We start from the raw sequence: 19,783 nt of genomic DNA on the forward strand, positions 1-19,783 counted from the left end.
ACACACATACACAAACTGATGATACTTATGAGTGTCACAAAGAAGTGTGTGTGTTATTTACGGGGGGATTAAATCAACCTTGGACCTCTCTCCAACACACACCTTTGAAGCTGTAAGGGGTGAGTCTGGTGATCTTGTTGCCATTCATCGTGAGCTCCCCCAGTGAATGTGGCAGCAGGGGGATCCGTGTCAGCTGGTTATCATCGAGGTTGAGCCTCCTCAGCCGGGTCAGATTCTACCAGGGAGTAGAGATAAAACAAGAGGAGGTTTAGATTACTGTTAAAAATGGTCATTTTCTGGAACTCTAGCTTGACCCTGATCTTTATTTAGTGCATGTATTGGTCTGGTCTGTTTGATCTGTAGCCAGTGAAAGCAGTGAGCTGTGTCAGTCGCCCAGTAACTCCGCCCTGTTCCTCCTGCCTCTGTCATTACTGGATGAACGGATATCATGAAATAATTCATTCTTAAAATAATCTCTTCGTCTCAATCCCATTGGCTGTAGTCATGTTACTGTATTTCACTTGAACATGTGTACACACACACACACACACACACACGCGCACACACACACGCACACACACACACACACCTAGCTGATCCCTTACAGTTCTTGACAATTGCTTACGCAATTTCTGAAACTATGGCTCCTTTTCTCTAGACTCTACACACAATCCAAAACACGCACACACACACACACACACAACCCCAAAACACGCACACACACACACACACACACACAACCCCAAAACACACACACATGCAAAACATCACACATCTCTTGCAAAAAATCTTTTGCATCAAAACTCTCCACACAAACCAATTGATTAGCACTTATACACGCCAACTACACAAGGACGTGACAAATGTAAAACACTACTCTCGTCTTTTGCAGGTTCACTGTGCAGTGGAGTCCACAACAGTTTGTCATAGCACTCACACGTACATGTATGTGCAAAAATGTATACAGTATGTATAAATATTCAGTATATATTTACCCTAGAAACAGAAGCATAAAATGAATTTCTTTCTCAAAACATTGTATTTTCATCCATATTTCAGGATGAACAGTAACAGACAAAACAAATACAATAGAAGATAAACAAATAGGTTTGTTACTATAAAGAAAAAAAAATTAGGGTGCATCCTGTCTCCTATTTGGGTCTGATCACAGCGCCACATCAACATCACAAGTGATCTCTCTGGAAAAGCAGCCGGGGAAGTAGCGTCTGGAGTGGCGTATCCAGCCCTGGCATGTCCCCTCGTCTATGTCACCACAGGCCTCCTCCATCGCCTGGAAAAGGGGTATGTGCTGATGAGGTTGCCGATCGTACACATTCCGACACCATGCCGAAAATAACTCTTCTATTGGGTTTAGAAATTGAGAATATGGTGGCAGGTTGAGCATCAGCTTGCGGATGGTCAATTAACCAATTGCGGACCAGAGCAGCCCGGTGGAAACTTACATTGTCCTAGATGACAACAAACCTGGACTGCTCTGGCCCATTCCTCTGGTCATTGGGAATGAGGATATTAGGCAGGGTGTCAAGGAAGGTGATAATGTGGGGAGTATTGTAAGGACCAAGAGTGTCATGATGATGAAGGACACTGTTCTGATTAATGGCTGCACACATTGTGACACTATCCAGGGACATTGACGATGGCGCGGTGTTTCTGTCCCCTGCAGTATGAGGTTTCTTCCCCTGCGTCTTGTTTTGGCTATGTTAAGGCCGACCTCATCAACGTAGACTAAATCCTGATGCTCTGCAGCAGCATCTAGTTCCGTAACTCTCTGACACAGACAAGACAAAACATTATTGTATGACAGTATGAATAGACATAGAGCAGTCAATATGTAGCACAATACACTGGAATACAGTACCAATGACAGGATAGTATAGCTTACTTGTACGTATTCATAGCGCAGTTGTTTCTCTGTCAGAATTTGGCTCAAATGGTCTGTAGAGCTGCTTCACACGAATCTGATGGCGTTTCAGGAGACGGCCAAGTGAGGATAAACTCACCCTATTTATGTTACTGAACGTTGTGTTGTCAGTGACGATGTGGTGTTGTTGTTTGAAATGACCTCATTCACTATGTGTTGTTCCTGCTCTGCTGCGAACAGACCGTTTCTTCCTCCATTGAAAGATCGTCTAGCAATTCTGCCAAAACATGATGTGAATGGTTCGGGTGCAGGATTTCTTTCAGTAGGAAATGAAATGTCACTGTAGTGCTGTAAGTACAGTAACATGGTATGGAGGGTAGGTTTACTTACCTGTTCTCATTTCAAAATGTCCGGATGATACTAGATGCAGTAGCTCAAGTTAGGCTGGACCCTCTGCCCAGCCTCCCTCAGACTCAAACCATGACCACATAATCAACCAAAGTGGCCCGGATCTCATCTGTGATTGTTTTCCTTCCTCCTCTTCCTTGTCCCACTCCTCGTCCTTGTCCTCTTCCCCCTCCTCGTCCTTGTCCGTGTCCTCCTCCTCGTCATCGTCCCCCTCTTACTCTCACTCCTCTTCCTCTAACTCTCTCTCCTTTAATTGGCCTCCATTGTTGTCCAAACCAAGAAACATAACCTTAAGCCTATTTATAGTGCTCAAGCTCTGATTTCTAAGTGAAGAAATGAGCTATAAGTGTTTTCATATGTGAGCACTGGGTTTAGGTATTCGGTAAATGAGTGTGACATTTGGTATGGCAGTGTTTTCCAAACGAAACATAAGACCTGTTAGTTTTGAATGATGTGTCTAATGTAAATAACTGTGTTTAGTATTTTGCGATAAGTGTGTTTAACAATTGCAAACTGAGTGAAAAGCACATAATGTGCTTGCAGTTTTGCAGACTTGGTATGAAGATCAGGTACATGAGTTAATGGTTTCACCGAGAGTGCCTCAAGTACCACATTTAAGTGTGTAAGAGATTGTGAAAAGCTGTAAGAGGAGCCAGGACACCAGAGTGTGTTCCTGCTGTAGTCTGTTAGCCAATTACCAGCTGCTATTATAGAGTATACATGTACTGACTCAGCTACTGACAACCAGTTACCAGCTGCTATTATAGAGTACACATGTACTGACTCAGTTACTGTCAGCCAGTTACCAGCTGCTATTATAGAGTATACAGACTCAGCTACTGACAACCAGTTACCAGCTGCTATTATAGAGTATACATGTACTGACTCAGCTACTGTCAGCCAATTACCAGCTGCTATTATAGAATACAGACTCAGCTACTGTCAACCAGTTACTATCTGCTATTATAGAGTATACATGTACTGACTCAGTTACTGACAACCAGTTACCAGCTGCTATTATAGAGTATACATGTACTGACTCAGCTACTGACAACCAGTTACCAGCTGCTATTATAGAGTATACATATACTGACTCAGCTACTGTCAGCCAGTTACTAGCTGCTATTATAGAGTATACATGTACTGACTCAGCTACTGACAACCAGTTACCAGCTGCTATTATAGAGTATACATGTACTGACTCAGCTACTGACAACCAGTTACCAGCTGCTATTATAGAGTATACAGACTCAGTTACTGTCAACCAGTTACCAGCTGCTATTATAGAGTATAAAGACTCAGCTACTGTCAGCCAGTTACCAGCTGCTATTATAGAGTATACGTGTACTGACTCAGTTACTGTTAGCCAGTTACCAGCTGCTATTATAGAGTATACATGTACTAACTCAGTTACTGTCAGCCAGTTACCAGCTGCTATTATAGAGTATACATGTACTGACTCACCTACTGTCAGCCAGTTACCAGCTGCTATTATAGAGTATACATGTACTGACTCAGTTACTGTCAACCAGTTACCATCTGCTATTATAGAGTGTACATTTAATGACTCACCTACTGTCAGCCAGTTACCAGCTGCTATTATAGAGTATACAGACTCAGTTACTGTCAGCCAGTTACCAGCTGCTATTATAGAGTATACATGTACTGACTCAGTTACTGTCAGCCAGTTACCAGCTGCTATTATAAAGTATACAGACTCAGTTACTGTCAACCAGTTACCAGCTGCTATTATAGAGTATACAGACTCAGCTACTGTCAGCCAGTTACCAGCTGCTATTATAGATGATACATGTACTGACTCAGTTACTGTCAGCCAGTTACCAGCTGCTATTATAGAATATACAGACTCAGTTACTGTCAGCCAGTTACCAGCTGCTATTATAGAGTATACAAGTACTGACTCAGCTACTGTCAGCCAGTTACCAGCTGCTATTATAGAGTATACATGTACTGACTCACCTACTGTCAGCCAGTTCCCAGCTGCTATTATAGAGTATACAGACTCAGTTACTGTCAGCCAGTTACCAGCTGCTATTATAGAGTATACATGTACTGACTCAGCTACTGTCAGCCAGTTACCAGCTGCTATTATAGAGTATACAAGTACTGACTCAGCTACTGTCAGCCAGTTACCAGCTGCTATTATAGAGTATACTGACTCACCTACTGTCAGCCAGTTACCAGCTGCTATTATAGGGTATACATGTACTGACTCACCTACTGTCAGCCAGTTCCCAGCTGCTATTATAGAGTATACAGACTCAGTTACTGTCAGCCAGTTACCAGCTGCTATTATAGAGTATACATGTACTGACTCAGTTACTGTCAGCCAGTTACCAGCTGCTATTATAGAGTATACATGTACTGACTCAGTTACTGTCAGCCAGTTACCAGCTGCTATTATAGAGTATACATGTACTGACTCACCTACTGTCAGCCAGTTCCCAGCTGCTATTATAGAGTATACAGACTCAGTTACTGTCAGCCAGTTACCAGCTGCTATTATAGAGTATACATGTACTGACTCAGCTACTGTCAGCCAGTTACCAGCTGCTATTATAGAGTATACTGACTCACCTACTGTCAGCCAGTTACCAGCTGCTATTATAGGGTATACATGTACTGACTCAGTTACTGTCAGCCAGTTACCAGCTGCTATTATAGAGTATACAAGTACTGACGCAGCTACTGTCAGCCAGTTACCAGCTGCTATTATAGAGTATACATGTACTGACTCACCTACTGTCAGCCAGTTCCCAGCTGCTATTATAGAGTATACAGACTCAGTTACTGTCAGCCAGTTACCAGCTGCTATTATAGAGTATACAGACTCAGTTACTGTCAGCCAGTTACCAGCTGCTATTATAGAGTATACATGTACTGACTCAGCTACTGTCAGCCAGTTACCAGCTGCTATTATAGAGTATACAAGTACTGACTCAGCTACCGTCAGCCAGTTACCAGCTGCTATTATAGAGTATACTGACTCACCTACTGTCAGCCAGTTACCAGCTGCTATTATAGGGTATACATGTACTGACTCACCTACTGTCAGCCAGTTACCAGCTGCTATTATAGAGTATACATGTACTGACTCAGTTACTGTCAGCCAGTTACCAGCTGCTATTATAGAGTATACATGTACTGACTCACCTACTGTCAGCCAGTTCCCAGCTGCTATTATAGAGTATACAGACTCAGTTACTGTCAGCCAGTTACCAGCTGCTATTATAGAGTATACATGTACTGACTCAGCTACTGTCAGCCAGTTACCAGCTGCTATTATAGAGTATACAGACTCAGTTACTGTTAGCCAGTTACCAGCTGCTATTATAGAGTATACATGTACTGACTCAGCTACTGTCAGCCAGTTACCAGCTGCTATTATAGAGTATACAAGTACTGACTCAGCTACCGTCAGCCAGTTACCAGCTGCTATTATAGAGTATACTGACTCACCTACTGTCAGCCAGTTACCAGCTGCTATTATAGGGTATACATGTACTGACTCACCTACTGTCAGCCAGTTACCAGCTGCTATTATAGAGTATACATGTACTGACTCAGTTACTGTCAGCCAGTTACCAGCTGCTATTATAGAGTATACATGTACTGACTCACCTACTGTCAGCCAGTTCCCAGCTGCTATTATAGAGTATACAGACTCAGTTACTGTCAGCCAGTTACCAGCTGCTATTATAGAGTATACATGTACTGACTCAGCTACTGTCAGCCAGTTACCAGCTGCTATTATAGAGTATACATGTACTGACTCAGTTAATGTCAGCCAGTTACCAGCTGCTATTATAGAGTATACTGACTCACCTACTGTCAGCCAGTTACCAGCTGCTATTATAGAGTATACATGTACTGACTCAGTTACTGTCAGCCAGTTACCAGCTGATATTATAGAGTATACTGACTCACCTACTGTCAGCCAGTTACCAGCTGCTATTATAGGGTATACATGTACTGACTCACCTACTGTCAGCCAGTTCCCAGCTGCTATTATAGAGTATACAGACTCAGTTACTGTCAGCCAGTTACCAGCTGCTATTATAGAGTATACATGTACTGACTCAGTTACTGTTAGCCAGTTACCAGCTGCTATTATAGAGTATACATGTACTGACTCAGTTACTGTTAGCCAGTTACCAGCTGCTATTATAGAGTATACATGTACTGACTCAGTTACTGTCAGCCAGTTACCAGCTGCTATTATAGAGTATACATGTACTGACTCAGTTACTGTCAGCCAGTTACCAGCTGCTATTATAGAGTATACTGACTCACCTACTGTCAGCCAGTTACCAGCTGCTATTATAGGGTATACATGTACTGACTCACCTACTGTCAGCCAGTTCCCAGCTGCTATTATAGGGTATACATGTACTGACTCACCTACTGTCAGCCAGTTCCCAGCTGCTATTATAGAGTATACAGACTCAGTTACTGTCAGCCAGTTCCCAGCTGCTATTATAGAGTATACATGTACTGACTCAGTTACTGTCAGTCAATTACCACCTGCTATTATAGAGTATACAGACTCAGTTACTGTCAGCCAGTTACCACCTGCTATTATAGAGTATACATGTACTGACTCAGTTACTGTTAGCCAGTTACCAGCTGCTATTATAGAGTATACATGTACTGACTCAATTACTGTCAGCCAGTTACCAGCTGCTATTATAGAGTATACATGTACTGACTCACCTACTGTCAGCCAGTTACCATCTGCTATTATAGAGTATACATGTACTGACTCACCTACTGACAGCCAGTTATCAGCTGCTATTATAGAATACAGACTCACCTACTGACAGCCAGTTACCATCTGCTATTATAGAGTATACATGTACTGACTCAGCTACTGTCAGCCAGTTATCAGCTACTGTTATAGGAATATACTGACTCAGCTACTGTCAGCCAGTTACCATCTACTATTATAGGAATATGCTGACTCATGCAAGACTGTTCTGGTCATTTAGCAGATGCATCTAGAGATCTCGAACCCCCAACCCTTACTCTCCAGCAGGTCAATCATACAACATGGTAGTGGTGAAAATCTGGTGAGACTTACAGAGAAGAGGTGGTGGCTGAGTGAGTCGTCATCAAGTCGGTTTTTGCTCAGATCTATACTCTCCAGGTTGGGAAGACCAGAGAAACCCCGCGAGGCAATAAGACTGATGTTGTTCTCTGTCAGGCACACATATAGAGGTACAATCACACTAACATTTACAATAATATACTCACTAATATATACAATAATATACACACTGACATATACACTAATATGCACTCTAATATATATACTAATATATACACTGACATATACACAATAATATACACACTAATATATACACTAATATACACACTGACATATACATTAATATACACACTAATATACAGTTGAAGTCGGAAGTTTACATACACCATAGCCAAATACATTTAAACTCAGTTTTTCACTATTCCTGACATTTAATCCTAGCAAAAATTCCCTGTCTGAGGTCAGTTAGGATCACCACTTCATTTTAAGAATGTAAAAATGTCAGAATAATTTTTTAATTTAATTTTTTTATATCAGCTTTATTTAACCAGGTAGGCCAGTTGAGAACAAGTTCTCATTTACAACTGCGACCTGGCCAAGATAAAGCAAAGCAGCGCGACACAAACAACAACACAGAGTTACACATGGAATAAACAAGCATACAGTCAATAACACAATAGAAAAAAAAGTGTGCAAATGGTGTGAGGAGGTAAGGCAATAAATAGGCCATAGTAGCAAGTAATTACAATTTAGCAAATTAACGCTGGAGTGATAGATGTGCAGATGATGTTGTGCAAATAGAAATACTGGTGTGCAAAAGAGCAGAAAAGTAAATAAAACAATGTGGGGATGAGGTAGGTAGATTGGATGGCCTGTTTACAGATGGGCTATGTACAGCTGCAGTGATTGGTTAGCTGCTCGGATAGTTGATGTTTAAAGTTAGTGAGGGAAATATAAGTTTCCAGCTTCAGCGATTTTTTCAATTCGTTCCAATCATTGGCAGCAGAGAACTGGAAAGAAAGGCGGCCAAAAGAGGTGTTGGCTTTGGGGATGACCAGTGAGATAAACCTGCTGGAGCGCGTGTTATTGGTGGTGTTGTTGTCGTGACTAGTGAACTGAGATAAGGTGGCGCTTTACCTTTTAAAAATAGTAGAGTGAATGATTTATTTCAGCTTTTATTTATTTCATCACATTCCCAGTGGGTCAGAAGTTTACATAAACTCAAATAGTATTTGGTAGCATTGCCTTTAAATTGTTTAACTTGGGTCAAACCTTTTGGGTAGGCTTCCACAAGCATCCCACAATAAGTTGGGTGAATTTGGCCCATTCCTCCTGACAGAGCTGGTGTAACTGAGTCAGGTTTGTAGGCCTCGCACATGCTTTTTCAGTTCTGCCCACAAGTTTTCTATAGGATTGAGGTCAGGGCTTTGTGATAGCCACTCCGATACCTTGACTTTGTTGTCCTTAAGACATTTTGCCACAACTTTGGAAGTATGCTTGGGGTCATTGTCCATTTGGAAGACCCATTTGCGACCAAGCTTTAAGTTCCTGACTGATTTCTTCAGATGTTGCTTCAATATATCCACATAATTTTCCTACCTCATGAAGCCATCTATTTTGTGAGGTGCACCAGTCCCTCCTGCAGCAAATACTATTATACGCAATATACTTGCGTACTATTGTTTGTGCAGATGAACGTGGCACCTTCAGGCATTTAGAAATTGCTCCAAAGGATGAACCAGACTTGTTGAGGTGTACAATTTTTTTCTGAGGTCTTGGCTGATTTCTTTAGATTTTCCCATGATGTCAAGCAAAGAGGCACTGAGTTTGAAGGTAGGCCTTGAAATACATCCACAGGTACACCTCCAATTGACTCAAATGATGTCAATTAGCCTATCAGAAGCTTCTAAAGCCATTAAGTCATTTTCTGGTATTGTCCAAGCTGTTTAAAGGCACAGTCCACTTAGTGTATGTAAACTTCTGACCCACTGGAATTGTGATACTGTGAGTTATAAGTAAAATACACTCTCCTTCCGTGGCCTCCAACTGCTCTTAAATGCAAGTAAAACTAAATGCATACTCTTCAACCAATCGCTGCCCGCACCCACCCGCCCTTCTCGCATCACTACTCTGGATGGTTCTGACTTAGAATATGTGGACAACTACAAATACCTAGGTGTCTGGTTAGACTGTGTCATGACGTGGCCCTCTTTGGGTATAGCGTGCCTTCCCCCTCTCTGTCTCGCCTACACCCAGGCTGCTGTTATCTCAGGTCATAGATTCCTGGAGGAGATTCTCTTCCTCATGGCCAGACAGTATAGAGAGAGAGAAGGTTTCACAGGAGAACAAAGGAACCTCTTCTCCAGCATAGAACTTGAGAACTGAACAATGTACATGTTTTGGAGAAGGTGTACACGGTCGGGGAAGAATCCAGCTACGACCGGTCCATTTTGTTTAATGTTTGTGAAACTCATGAGAGACAATACAGCCACATTACCATAACTCTGTTTATGCAAGAGTCTCAGTTATGAGGATTGTATCTAATTGTTGTATAAAATGAATGAGTAAAGATTAAACTATTTGTGAAATTATGTAATGTGATTATAAACTGTTTAATGAAAGGGAACCCAATTCCCTTTAAAGTTAACTAAGTCATTGGCCGGCCCCATGAGCACAGACATTGATCTGGCATCATGGGACAGCCTTTTTCTGCTCTTTCGAATATAACCCCCACCTGGAGAATCACCTTCAGACCAGCTTACCTCGATAACTGAGAGGGCTAAGGTTTGAGTAGATTGCTGAATTCTTAACCATACCACGTGACTATTGATACTGACAGAATAAGAACAAATCTTTGATGCTAATTACTAGTCTGCAGCTAGGAATTCTGTACCATTGAACGCAAAGACCGACAACCACCGAAACATCTATCTACAAGAACATTTCTGAAATGGGACTCTGAAGTATCCATACTAACCACGAAAGACGATCAGACAAACTCTCCAACAGAAAGACGGACGATTCCAACAGAGATCACGACGACAAACTGAGCGTAAATATATATTGAATCTATTTATTCCTGAATGAGTGAGCGTTCATGTGCAAACGATTAGCATTTCAATTAATATAATTATCAATAGTGTAGTGAATAATTTGCATAATTCCCGCCTTTCTCAGTCGACTCCCACTTCACTTTTGTCCACCAAGCTGCAATACTGGTTTATCCCACTAGGGAAACTCCGCTATATTGTTTCCTTGTAACCATTGTAACTATTCCTTGTAACTATCTACTGTTTGTTTGTTTATGCATTTCTGTGATTATTTAGTTAGTAAATAAATTATTTAAGACAATTGATGTATGGATGATTCATAGTGAAGACTGGGTTCGTGCAGATAACCAAAAATGTACGACGTTTGGAATGAGACTAACGTGAGGTAATGAATAATTAATTAATTAGATATTAAAATAGCGAAAAGTTACATTAGGAAAATTACAACTTTGTAATCTGAATATTTTCCTTGGTGCCCCGACTTCCTAGATAATTACATTTACATGATTAAGTTAGTTTAATCACTGTTTATTATTTTCCATTTTTTTTCTCTCTTGTTTGTGCATGCCTGTTAAATGTGGGTTGATGGGGGGTAAGTGTTGGGGAAATTAGGGGAATAGGGTGGGAAGTAAAGGTGCTTGCAGGGGGGAGGGGTGGGTTGGATATTGCTCGGGTGTAGGTGCTACATATGCTGATCGTGATGGCTTGGTGCGCTTTGTTACCTTTTTATTGAGTTACATGTTATGCGGGCCAACATAGGAACTACAAACGAGAGGAGGGCGGAGCTTACATTCACTTCCTGGAATGTCAAGGGTTTAAACTAAACAATTAAGAGAGGCAAGGTCCTAGCCCACTTGAAAGCACTCTCATCTGATATTATATTTTTGCAAGAAACCCATCTGAAAAATAACTCTCATAGCAAACTTAATTGTAGGTGGGTGGGGCAAGTGTATCACTCTAACTTCTCTGCCAAAACGAGAGGCACAGCGATTCTGGTACGGAAAGGAATTCCCTTTCTACACAAAACCACTATTGCGGATAAAGAGGGTTGTTATGTGATCGTAATAGGAGAAATCCACTCTACTTCAGTAACTCTACTAAATATCTATGGGCCAAACATTGATAACCCCTCTTTTTTCAAAAGAGTCCTTGCCCTGATTCCAGATATCTCTCATACTAACCTGGTCATTGGAGGGGACCTTAACTGTGTGCTAGACCAATATCTGGATAGATCCTCTACCCGGCGAACCCCTATCTCCTATTCAAGCGAATTCTTGAATACCTACATAAAAAATTCTAACTTATTTGATATATATTTGATATATGCAGGATCGCTAACCCTACGGGTAGGGAATACTCCTTTTACTCTCATGTTCACAATGTTTACACTCGAATTGACTACTTTTTGGTGGATGCTAGACTACTCCCCTATACCTGTAATGTGAGGTATCATGATATTATAATCTCGGAACACAGTCCACTCACCTTCTCCCTGAGATTGGGTGACATTGTACCAAACGAGAGGGTCTGGAGGTTGAATCCTCAGCTCCTCACAGAACCAACATTCTGTGAATATCTTAAAGACCAAATTACATTTTTCTTTGATACCAACGACAACACAGAGACTTCCACAGCATTATTGTGGGAAACACTGAAGGCTTATCTGAGAGGCTGTATCATCTCCTTTCAGGCTGCCAGGAGTAGGCAAAACAGAGGAAAACTGGAAGAACTGGAGGGACAAATTCACTTACTGGATAGGGAGAATGCTAGCCATCCATCTATGGAGAAACATTTTAAAAATTACCTCTTTAAAATTTGAATATAATCAGATTCTCTCAGCTAAAATTGCTAAATCTTTTCTCTATGCCAAGCAAAAATATTTTGAGTTTGGTGACACACCACATAAATTACTCACCAGACAACTTCGAAAAAATGTGAGTGACCGAATGATTCACAAAGTTAACTCTGCATCTGGGGAATTACTCTCTTCCCCCAAAGACATCAATGACAGATTCCGTCAGTTTTATGAGACTCTATATACATCCTAACCCCTTAATTATGCAAACATTTTTGGAGAACTGTAATCTTCCTGCCCTGAACAAGGAAGATTCTAACTTCCTGAATAAGGAAATATCTCTTGATGAAATTCGAGAAACAATTAAATCTCTAAAGAGTGGCAAGACCCCGAGCCCAGATGGATACCCTGGTGAATTGTATAAAACATTCAGCAACATGCTCTCTCCCTACCTGCACAAAATGTTGGTTCAGGCCAATGGGGATGGAGCTCTCCCATCTACTTTGGATGAAGCGTTCATTACAGTTATACATAAGAAGGGTAAGGATCCGGAAGAGGTAGGGTCATACAGACCAGCTGCCAGAGCAGCTTACCGATTATTGCACCTGTACACAGCCCATCTGTAAATATCCCACCCAACTACCTCATTCCCATGTTATTTTTTTGTTTGTTGCTCCTTTGCACCCCAGTATCTCTACTTGCACATCTATCACTGTTGCTAATTGCTAATTGTTAATTTGCACGCACTGTATATAGATTTTTCTATTGTATTATTGACTGTATGTTTGTTTATTCCACCTGTTACTCTGTGTTGTTTGTGTCGCACTGCTTTGCTTTATCTTGACCATATCGCAGTTGTAAATGAGAACTTGTTCTCAACTAGCCTACCTGGTTAAATAAAGGTGTTCTCAACTAGCCTACCTGGTTAAATAAAGGTGTTCTCAACTAGCCTACCTAGTTAAATAAAGGTGTTCTCAACTAGCCTACCTGGTTAAATAAAGGTGTTCTCAACTAGCCTACCTGGTTAAATAAAGGTGTTCTCAACTAGCCTACCTGGTTAAATAAAGGTGTTCTCAACTAGTCTACCTGGTTAAATAAAGGTGTTCTCAACTAGCCTACCTGGTTAAATAAAGGTGTTCTCAACTAGCCTACCTGGTTAAATAAAGGTGTTCTCAACTAGCCTACCTGGTTAAATAAAGGTGTTCTCAACTAGCCCAGCTGGTTAAATAAAGGTGTTCTCAACTAGCCTACCTGGTTAAATAAAGGTGTTCTCAACTAGCCCAGCTGGTTAAATAAAGGTGTTATCAACTAGCCTACCTGGTTAAATAAAGGTGTTCTCAACTAGCCTACCTGGTTAAATAAAGGTGAAATTAAAATGAAAAAATGAAAAAATCTGTCTGTTAATAATTGTTGGAACAATGACTTGCGTCATGCACAAAGTAGATGTCCTAACCAACTTGCCAAAACTATAGTTTTATAGTTATTTCCCACTATAATTTGCAAAGAAATTCATTAGAAATCCTACAATGTGATTTACTGGATTTTTTTTTCTCATTTTGTCTGTCATAGTTGAAGTGTACCTATGATGAAAATTACAGGCCTCTCTCATCTTTTTAAGTGGGAGAACTTGCACAATTGGTGGCTGACTAAATACTTTTTTTGCCCCACTGTACATACTCACTAATGTCATAGATACACAATACATGATTTTATACAGTACATATGATCTTTTACAACACTCATTTCATATTACTCCCTCCCACCCGCTCACCTGCCAGGTCCAGGGTCGTGACCCCAAGGTCGGTGATGATTGGGAGGTGATTCATGCCAATACCCCTGCAGTTTATTTGTCCGTTAGACGTTTGACACGTCCCTGGGAGAGACTCTGTGAAGCTGGTCCTTGCTACTGTCTGATTGGTGGGAGACTCTGTCCCCTCTTCTTCCTCCTCCTCTTCCTCTTCCTCCTAGAAATACAAATAAAAATCATCAACATAATCATCATCATCATTATTGTCATCCTCATGCTTTGCCTGATGAAAGGATCCTGTTCATTACGATCCCGCACCTCCTCCTCTTCCTCCTCTTCAGAATCATCTTCCTCTTCATCGTCTTCTTCATCTTCCTCCTCATCTTCCTCTTCCTCTGCCTTCTCTGTGTCCATCAGTCTGTCCTTATCACCGTGTAGTTCCTTTAGTATGGTCCTGAGAACACCTTCCTGTTCAGCTCCCCCATTTGTACCTCGCTTCTTCCAGCCAGGTAGGGGGCGCCCCAGACCTGCCTGCATGAGGGGAGGGAAAAGGAAGAACCAATAGAAAAGGATGAATAATTCTTAAAAGGTTCTAAACTGACATATGGAATTGTTTTAAGATGGTCATACTATGAATCCTTTAGGTATTTGATTTGGAATTTTATGACCCCTTTAGGTATCCCACAATCTTTTAAATATTTTTTAACTATTTGATAAAATATTGAATTTGGCCTTTGCTACTATAGCCCAGAGAAACGCATTGAATAACACATTCCATTCATAAATGGCAAAAAAAACAGTCAACAAAATAAATCATAAGAAGCAAGGTTTTAAAGTGTCTGACGTATATCAAGGAGAGATAAGAAAGCTCAGGTAATATATATATATATATATATATATATATATATATATATATATATATATATATATATATATATATAACATACATATTTAACCCCTTTTTTGTTTGGCACAAAACTACCTTCATACTTTTTTAACCAGTACCGATTACCTTCAGACAAGTCCTGTGACACGTGTGGGGGTCATAGAGCAAAATGGAGAACACCATCGTATTCGTGAGAATCTCCCCTTTCCATAGTGTAGACCAAATGGTTTGGACGCTACAAACAGACGTTTTCAGGTCAACTGTACCGACTTCAGATGAGTCCCCTGACACTTGTGGGGGTCCCCTTTCCATGGAGTGGTCAGAATAGTTTGTAGGTCAAACCGTTCGGATAATACAGACATATTCGTGAGAAGACCGATTTTCGGGATGTCTCGCTCTAACTCTGCCACCTTTCAACGCAGATGTGGAAATGTTACATCGCCGGATGTCGGGGATTAAGAAGCATCCAATGCAAAACACGGTGTGTCAATGAAGCAGAATTGAAGAGGTCTGTATACCTACCATTCTGTACGCAGTGGCCTCTACAGTTGCTGCATGTCTCCTTCCCGTCACTCCTCTCCTCCCTCTGCTCGCCTCCATCTCTCTGTCCTTTCTCATCTGCTCATCCCTCACTCTCTCCTTCTCCTCCTCCTCCCCCTCCTCTTCAATTCTTGGATTCTTGTCCTCCCTGCCTTTTTCCTGATCCCTGCCTTCTTCATCATTTGGTAATGAGGTGAGGGGTAGGGCTGAGAGAGACACTTAGATTTTAGAATTAGAGATTAAGGTTAAAATATATTTTAGAAAGGACATTTCAAGGATTTAGACTCTTAAAATCCTCACTGTTTTGGTGGATTGCAAGTTTTTTTTTTACAGACAGCTATGTCAACTATAGAGAGCACTCAGAGAATGCATAGAAGAGGCATACAGAGAATGACTCACCTGATGAAAGACATGTGGCGACCACAGGTACGTCTGACTCCGTAATACCTGTACCTATCACAGTTGTTTCTGTAAGAGGTATGTCTGTCAGAGTTGGGACTGTGGCACATGTGTCCATTATAGGAGTGTATGTGGCAGGTTGGTGGGTTGCTAGAGTCTCTGCATAGATTTTATCGGGTTCCCTCGCTTCATGTTCCATGGTCCATGTTCCATGCACATGTTCCACGTCGTGTTGTACCTCATTTTCTATCTCGTGTTTTTGGGGGATCAGAGTTAGAACGTCTACACTGAGAACACTCACACACAGACACAGAACCCAAAATCTCAGCATCGCCACGTCAGGTTTCTGGATCTGAGCCCACGGCTGGTCAAATCCAAAACCCAGGATTGGAGACTGTACTAGTCCAAGACAAACTAACTGGGATAGTCCAAGACAAACTAACTGGGATAGTCCAAGACAAACTAACTGGGATAGTCCAAGACAAACTAACTGGGATAGTCCAAGACAAACTAACTGGGATAGATAGTCCAAGACAAACTAACTGGGATAGATAGTCCAAGACAAACTAACTGGGATAGATAGTCCAAGACAAACTAACTGGGATAGTTAGTCCAAGAAAAAAATGACTATAGACAAGGAAAAATTTTGAGACCTGGGCTGTGTTTCTGAAACCACCTCCAGTCCAGTCTTGGAGTAAAGAAAAGTAACAAAGATCCTCCTGAGTATAGCAGCACCTGCAGGAGCAAAAATCAGGCAAAGAATAAACCTGTGAAGCAGAAGAGGAGACGTGGACAACAGAACTCCCATGAGACTCCGGACTCCTTAAGCACACTCCCCAGAGGATACTGTACCAGCAGAACTAAAAGTGAGAGGTGAGAATGAATAGAGAGTGAGAAAAGAGGGGATGGAAGAGGAGAAGGAGGAGTGCACAGAGAGGAGAGAGAGGTGGGGAGAGTGAGAGAGAGGGGATGGAAGAGGAGAAGGAGGAGTGCACAGAGAGGAGAGAGAGAGGTGGGGAGAGAGAGAGAGAGAGAGAGAGAGAGAGAGGGGATGGAAGAGGAGAAGGAGGAGTGCACAGAGAGGAGAGAGAGAGGTGGGGAGAGTGAGAGAGGTGGGGAGAAAAGTATGTTCTCACATTCTAAACAAAGGCCTTCGTTCATCTCTCCAGAAAACACAGATCACCCCTCCTCTCCTGTCCTCTGCCCTCCTCTCCTTTCCCCTTCTGTCCTCTCCTGCCCTCTCTAGTCCTGTCCTCATTGCCTTAAACTAACAAACACCTGGGTGGAGAGAGAGAGGTGGGGCGATAGAGAGAGTGAGAGAGAAAGAGAGAGATGGGTGGGGGGAGAGAGAGAGGTGAGGAGATACATTAAAGAGAGAGATGGGGAGATTGAGAGAGAGAGAGAGGGGGTAGGGGGAGAGAGAGAAAGAAACAGGTGGGGAGAGGGAGAGACAGGAAGGGGGCAACTAGAAAGAGAAATAGGGAGGGAAATCATCAGAAATGATCTTACACACAATGGTGAGGATGACATCATTTGTGTTTGCAGGAGACAGTGGTCTGTCATGCTATTTTGTCTGTCATAGACAAATGGGTTTGGTGGGGTGTTCCTGGTCGATATAGGGAGTAAGGGTGAAGCTTCCCCCAGACTCCGATCTATGGTTAGTATTTACAGGAGGCTGCTGAGGGGAGAACGGCTCATAATAATGTCCAGAACGGAGCAGATGGAATGGCATTAACCACATGGAAACCATGTGTTTGATGTATTTCTTATCATTTCACTAATTCCATTCCAGTCATTACCACGAGCCCATTCTCCCCAATTATGGTTCCACCAACCTCCTGTGTCAGTTTTGCGTTCTTTGAGCAAACTAATCCTGGATCTGTGCCTACATAAGAGAAAGCAGACAGTATCTGCTCTGGTTGGAGTCACCCCTGTCTGGCCTCCTTCCATTGGCATCTACAATATCTACGAAGAGGGGTAAGACCACTTTAAAAATGAAAAATAGCCTTGTCAAGGCTGTAACACACATACAATTGCTAACAAACCCCATCTCCCTCAAACACACATATTATACAATCTCTGCATATGTACAGCACACACACCAACACACACTGACTGAACCAAGCAGGTGCCACTTTTGTTGACCAACCTCACACTGCAGAGTGAACTGCCACTCTCTGTTTGCATAGTAAATACACACACACACACACACTGTATATATATTAGCTGTGTGTATATGTCATTGCCAAGCACTTGCTCAGACGTCATCTGTTATAACCTCAGCAACACACACAAGCATCTTTACAATGTGTGTATATTCATCCCACACTGTATATCACAGACAACAACTATGCAGAGTTACAAGGTGTGAATTTACAGAAATATCAAATGATGTGAATATAAACCCTATATGATATTCTAGAGGAGTCCCAGGTCAAAAACCAACACAGCCACTACATGCCCATATTTAGTGTGAGTGAGTGACTGACTGAGTGACAGACTGAGTGAGTGAGTGAATGAGTGACTGAGTGTATGTGCACAAGAGTGCTTTTGTGTGATTTTTGTTTGTGTGTGCCTGTGTGTGTGTGCGTGCATTAACGACTAGTCCTATAACGTCATAGTGGGTCACAATCCCAGCACATCCAGACCTCCAGTCCAAAAGGTCCATTTGGGAGCAGACAGAGGTGTTGTTCTTTTTACAGTAAACACTCAAACAGACAGATGCTTGTCCTGAAGTGACTTACCAGAGTAAACACTGGAGAGACACGAGACAACAAACCTAAATTTGACTGTCTGACAAGAACATGCAGTAAACCACAACTCTAGTCTTCCCAATCTTTCCTCTCACCTCATCTCCCTACCTCTTCTCAACCCTCCCTCCCCTCACTGTCTACTTTCCTCCTATCCTCTATTGTTTCCTTGCCTCCATTTGTATTTGTTTTTGATGAGTCAACCACCTAATTGCGCACAATCCCAGACACCCAAGCCAGAAAGTTCACCATGTTCTTACGTCTCTTATTTTTGTCTCCTATTTCTCCTCCCTTTCCAATGTCTATCAAAATGTGTCCTTCCTCCCACATTTCCCCTCTTGCTGTAGCTCCTCATACTCTGTCCTTGCCACAACAGGGTTGTAGACACAGACAGGAGTCAGTGTGGCAGAGACAGACAATCTGACCCGTGCCAACCCCTTCCAGTATATGACATTTATATTACAATTCCCCCAAATGTATCACATTCAACATTCTTATGCTAAACCTCTGTCCAGCCAAACATCACCATTACTCAGTACAATCCTACATCGAAAAACAAACATCGTTGGGCCAAGCTATTATTTCAGCATAACCATGATAAACAAGCCATGAGTTGGAACAAGCAACCAGGAAGCCTCAATCTATTGGTAACTATACTGGTCTTCCACACCACAGCCCATCCACTTGGTTTGGTATAGCCAAAGCTGAGGGGTGGGGCTGGGGAAATGTAACCACCATCATTGCATATTAAATTCATTGATGGAGCTATGATGGAGCTATGAATGCAAGGATTTACAGTCCATGAGATAGGCAAAATCACTATACTATACATTGTTTTGTTACCAACAAAAACAATGGAATAGGCCACAGATGTTATACTAAATCTCATTAGGGATTTATTTATATTTAAGTTATATTCTTTAAAAACATTCTTTCAGTTAAGAACAAACTATTATTTACAATGAAGGCCTACACCGGCCAAACATGGCCCAATTACAGCCGGTTGTGATTTTAAATTGAACCTTTATTTAACTAGGTACGTCAGTTAAGAACAAATTTGTGTTTGCATTAAGGGCCTACCAAGGAACAGTGGGTTAACTGCTTGTTCAGGGACAACATATTTTTAATTTGATCCAGCAACCTTTCGGTTACTGGACCAATGCTCAAACCACTAGGCTACCTGCTGCACTGTGATACAGCCTGGATGGTAGATACATGCCAGGTTAATCGAAATGACAATTGACCAGGGTAGATTTGA

The 19,783-nt window shown here is 41.7% G+C and overlaps 1 protein-coding gene across 1 annotated transcript in view; it reads right to left on the minus strand.

The window, feature by feature from the left end:
* si:dkey-32e6.6 (extracellular matrix protein 2) overlaps nt 1-16,711 on the minus strand; it is a 51,364-nt gene extending 34,653 nt beyond the window's left edge. Inside the window, exons 1-6 of the mRNA XM_042304120.1 lie at nt 15,776-16,711; nt 15,359-15,582; nt 14,269-14,481; nt 13,975-14,167; nt 7,392-7,507; nt 103-235 (exon numbers count right to left, since the gene is read on the minus strand). Of these exons, the coding sequence (XP_042160054.1) occupies nt 103-235; nt 7,392-7,507; nt 13,975-14,167; nt 14,269-14,481; nt 15,359-15,582; nt 15,776-16,106 (1,210 nt within the window). The 5' untranslated portion in view covers nt 16,107-16,711. The remainder of the gene's footprint in view (nt 1-102; nt 236-7,391; nt 7,508-13,974; nt 14,168-14,268; nt 14,482-15,358; nt 15,583-15,775) is intronic.
* Nucleotides 16,712-19,783: the final 3,072 nt, after the last annotated feature.

The sequence above is a fragment of the Oncorhynchus tshawytscha genome, linkage group LG22, assembly GCF_018296145.1.
Source record: "Oncorhynchus tshawytscha isolate Ot180627B linkage group LG22, Otsh_v2.0, whole genome shotgun sequence".
NCBI lineage: Eukaryota > Metazoa > Chordata > Actinopteri > Salmoniformes > Salmonidae > Oncorhynchus > Oncorhynchus tshawytscha.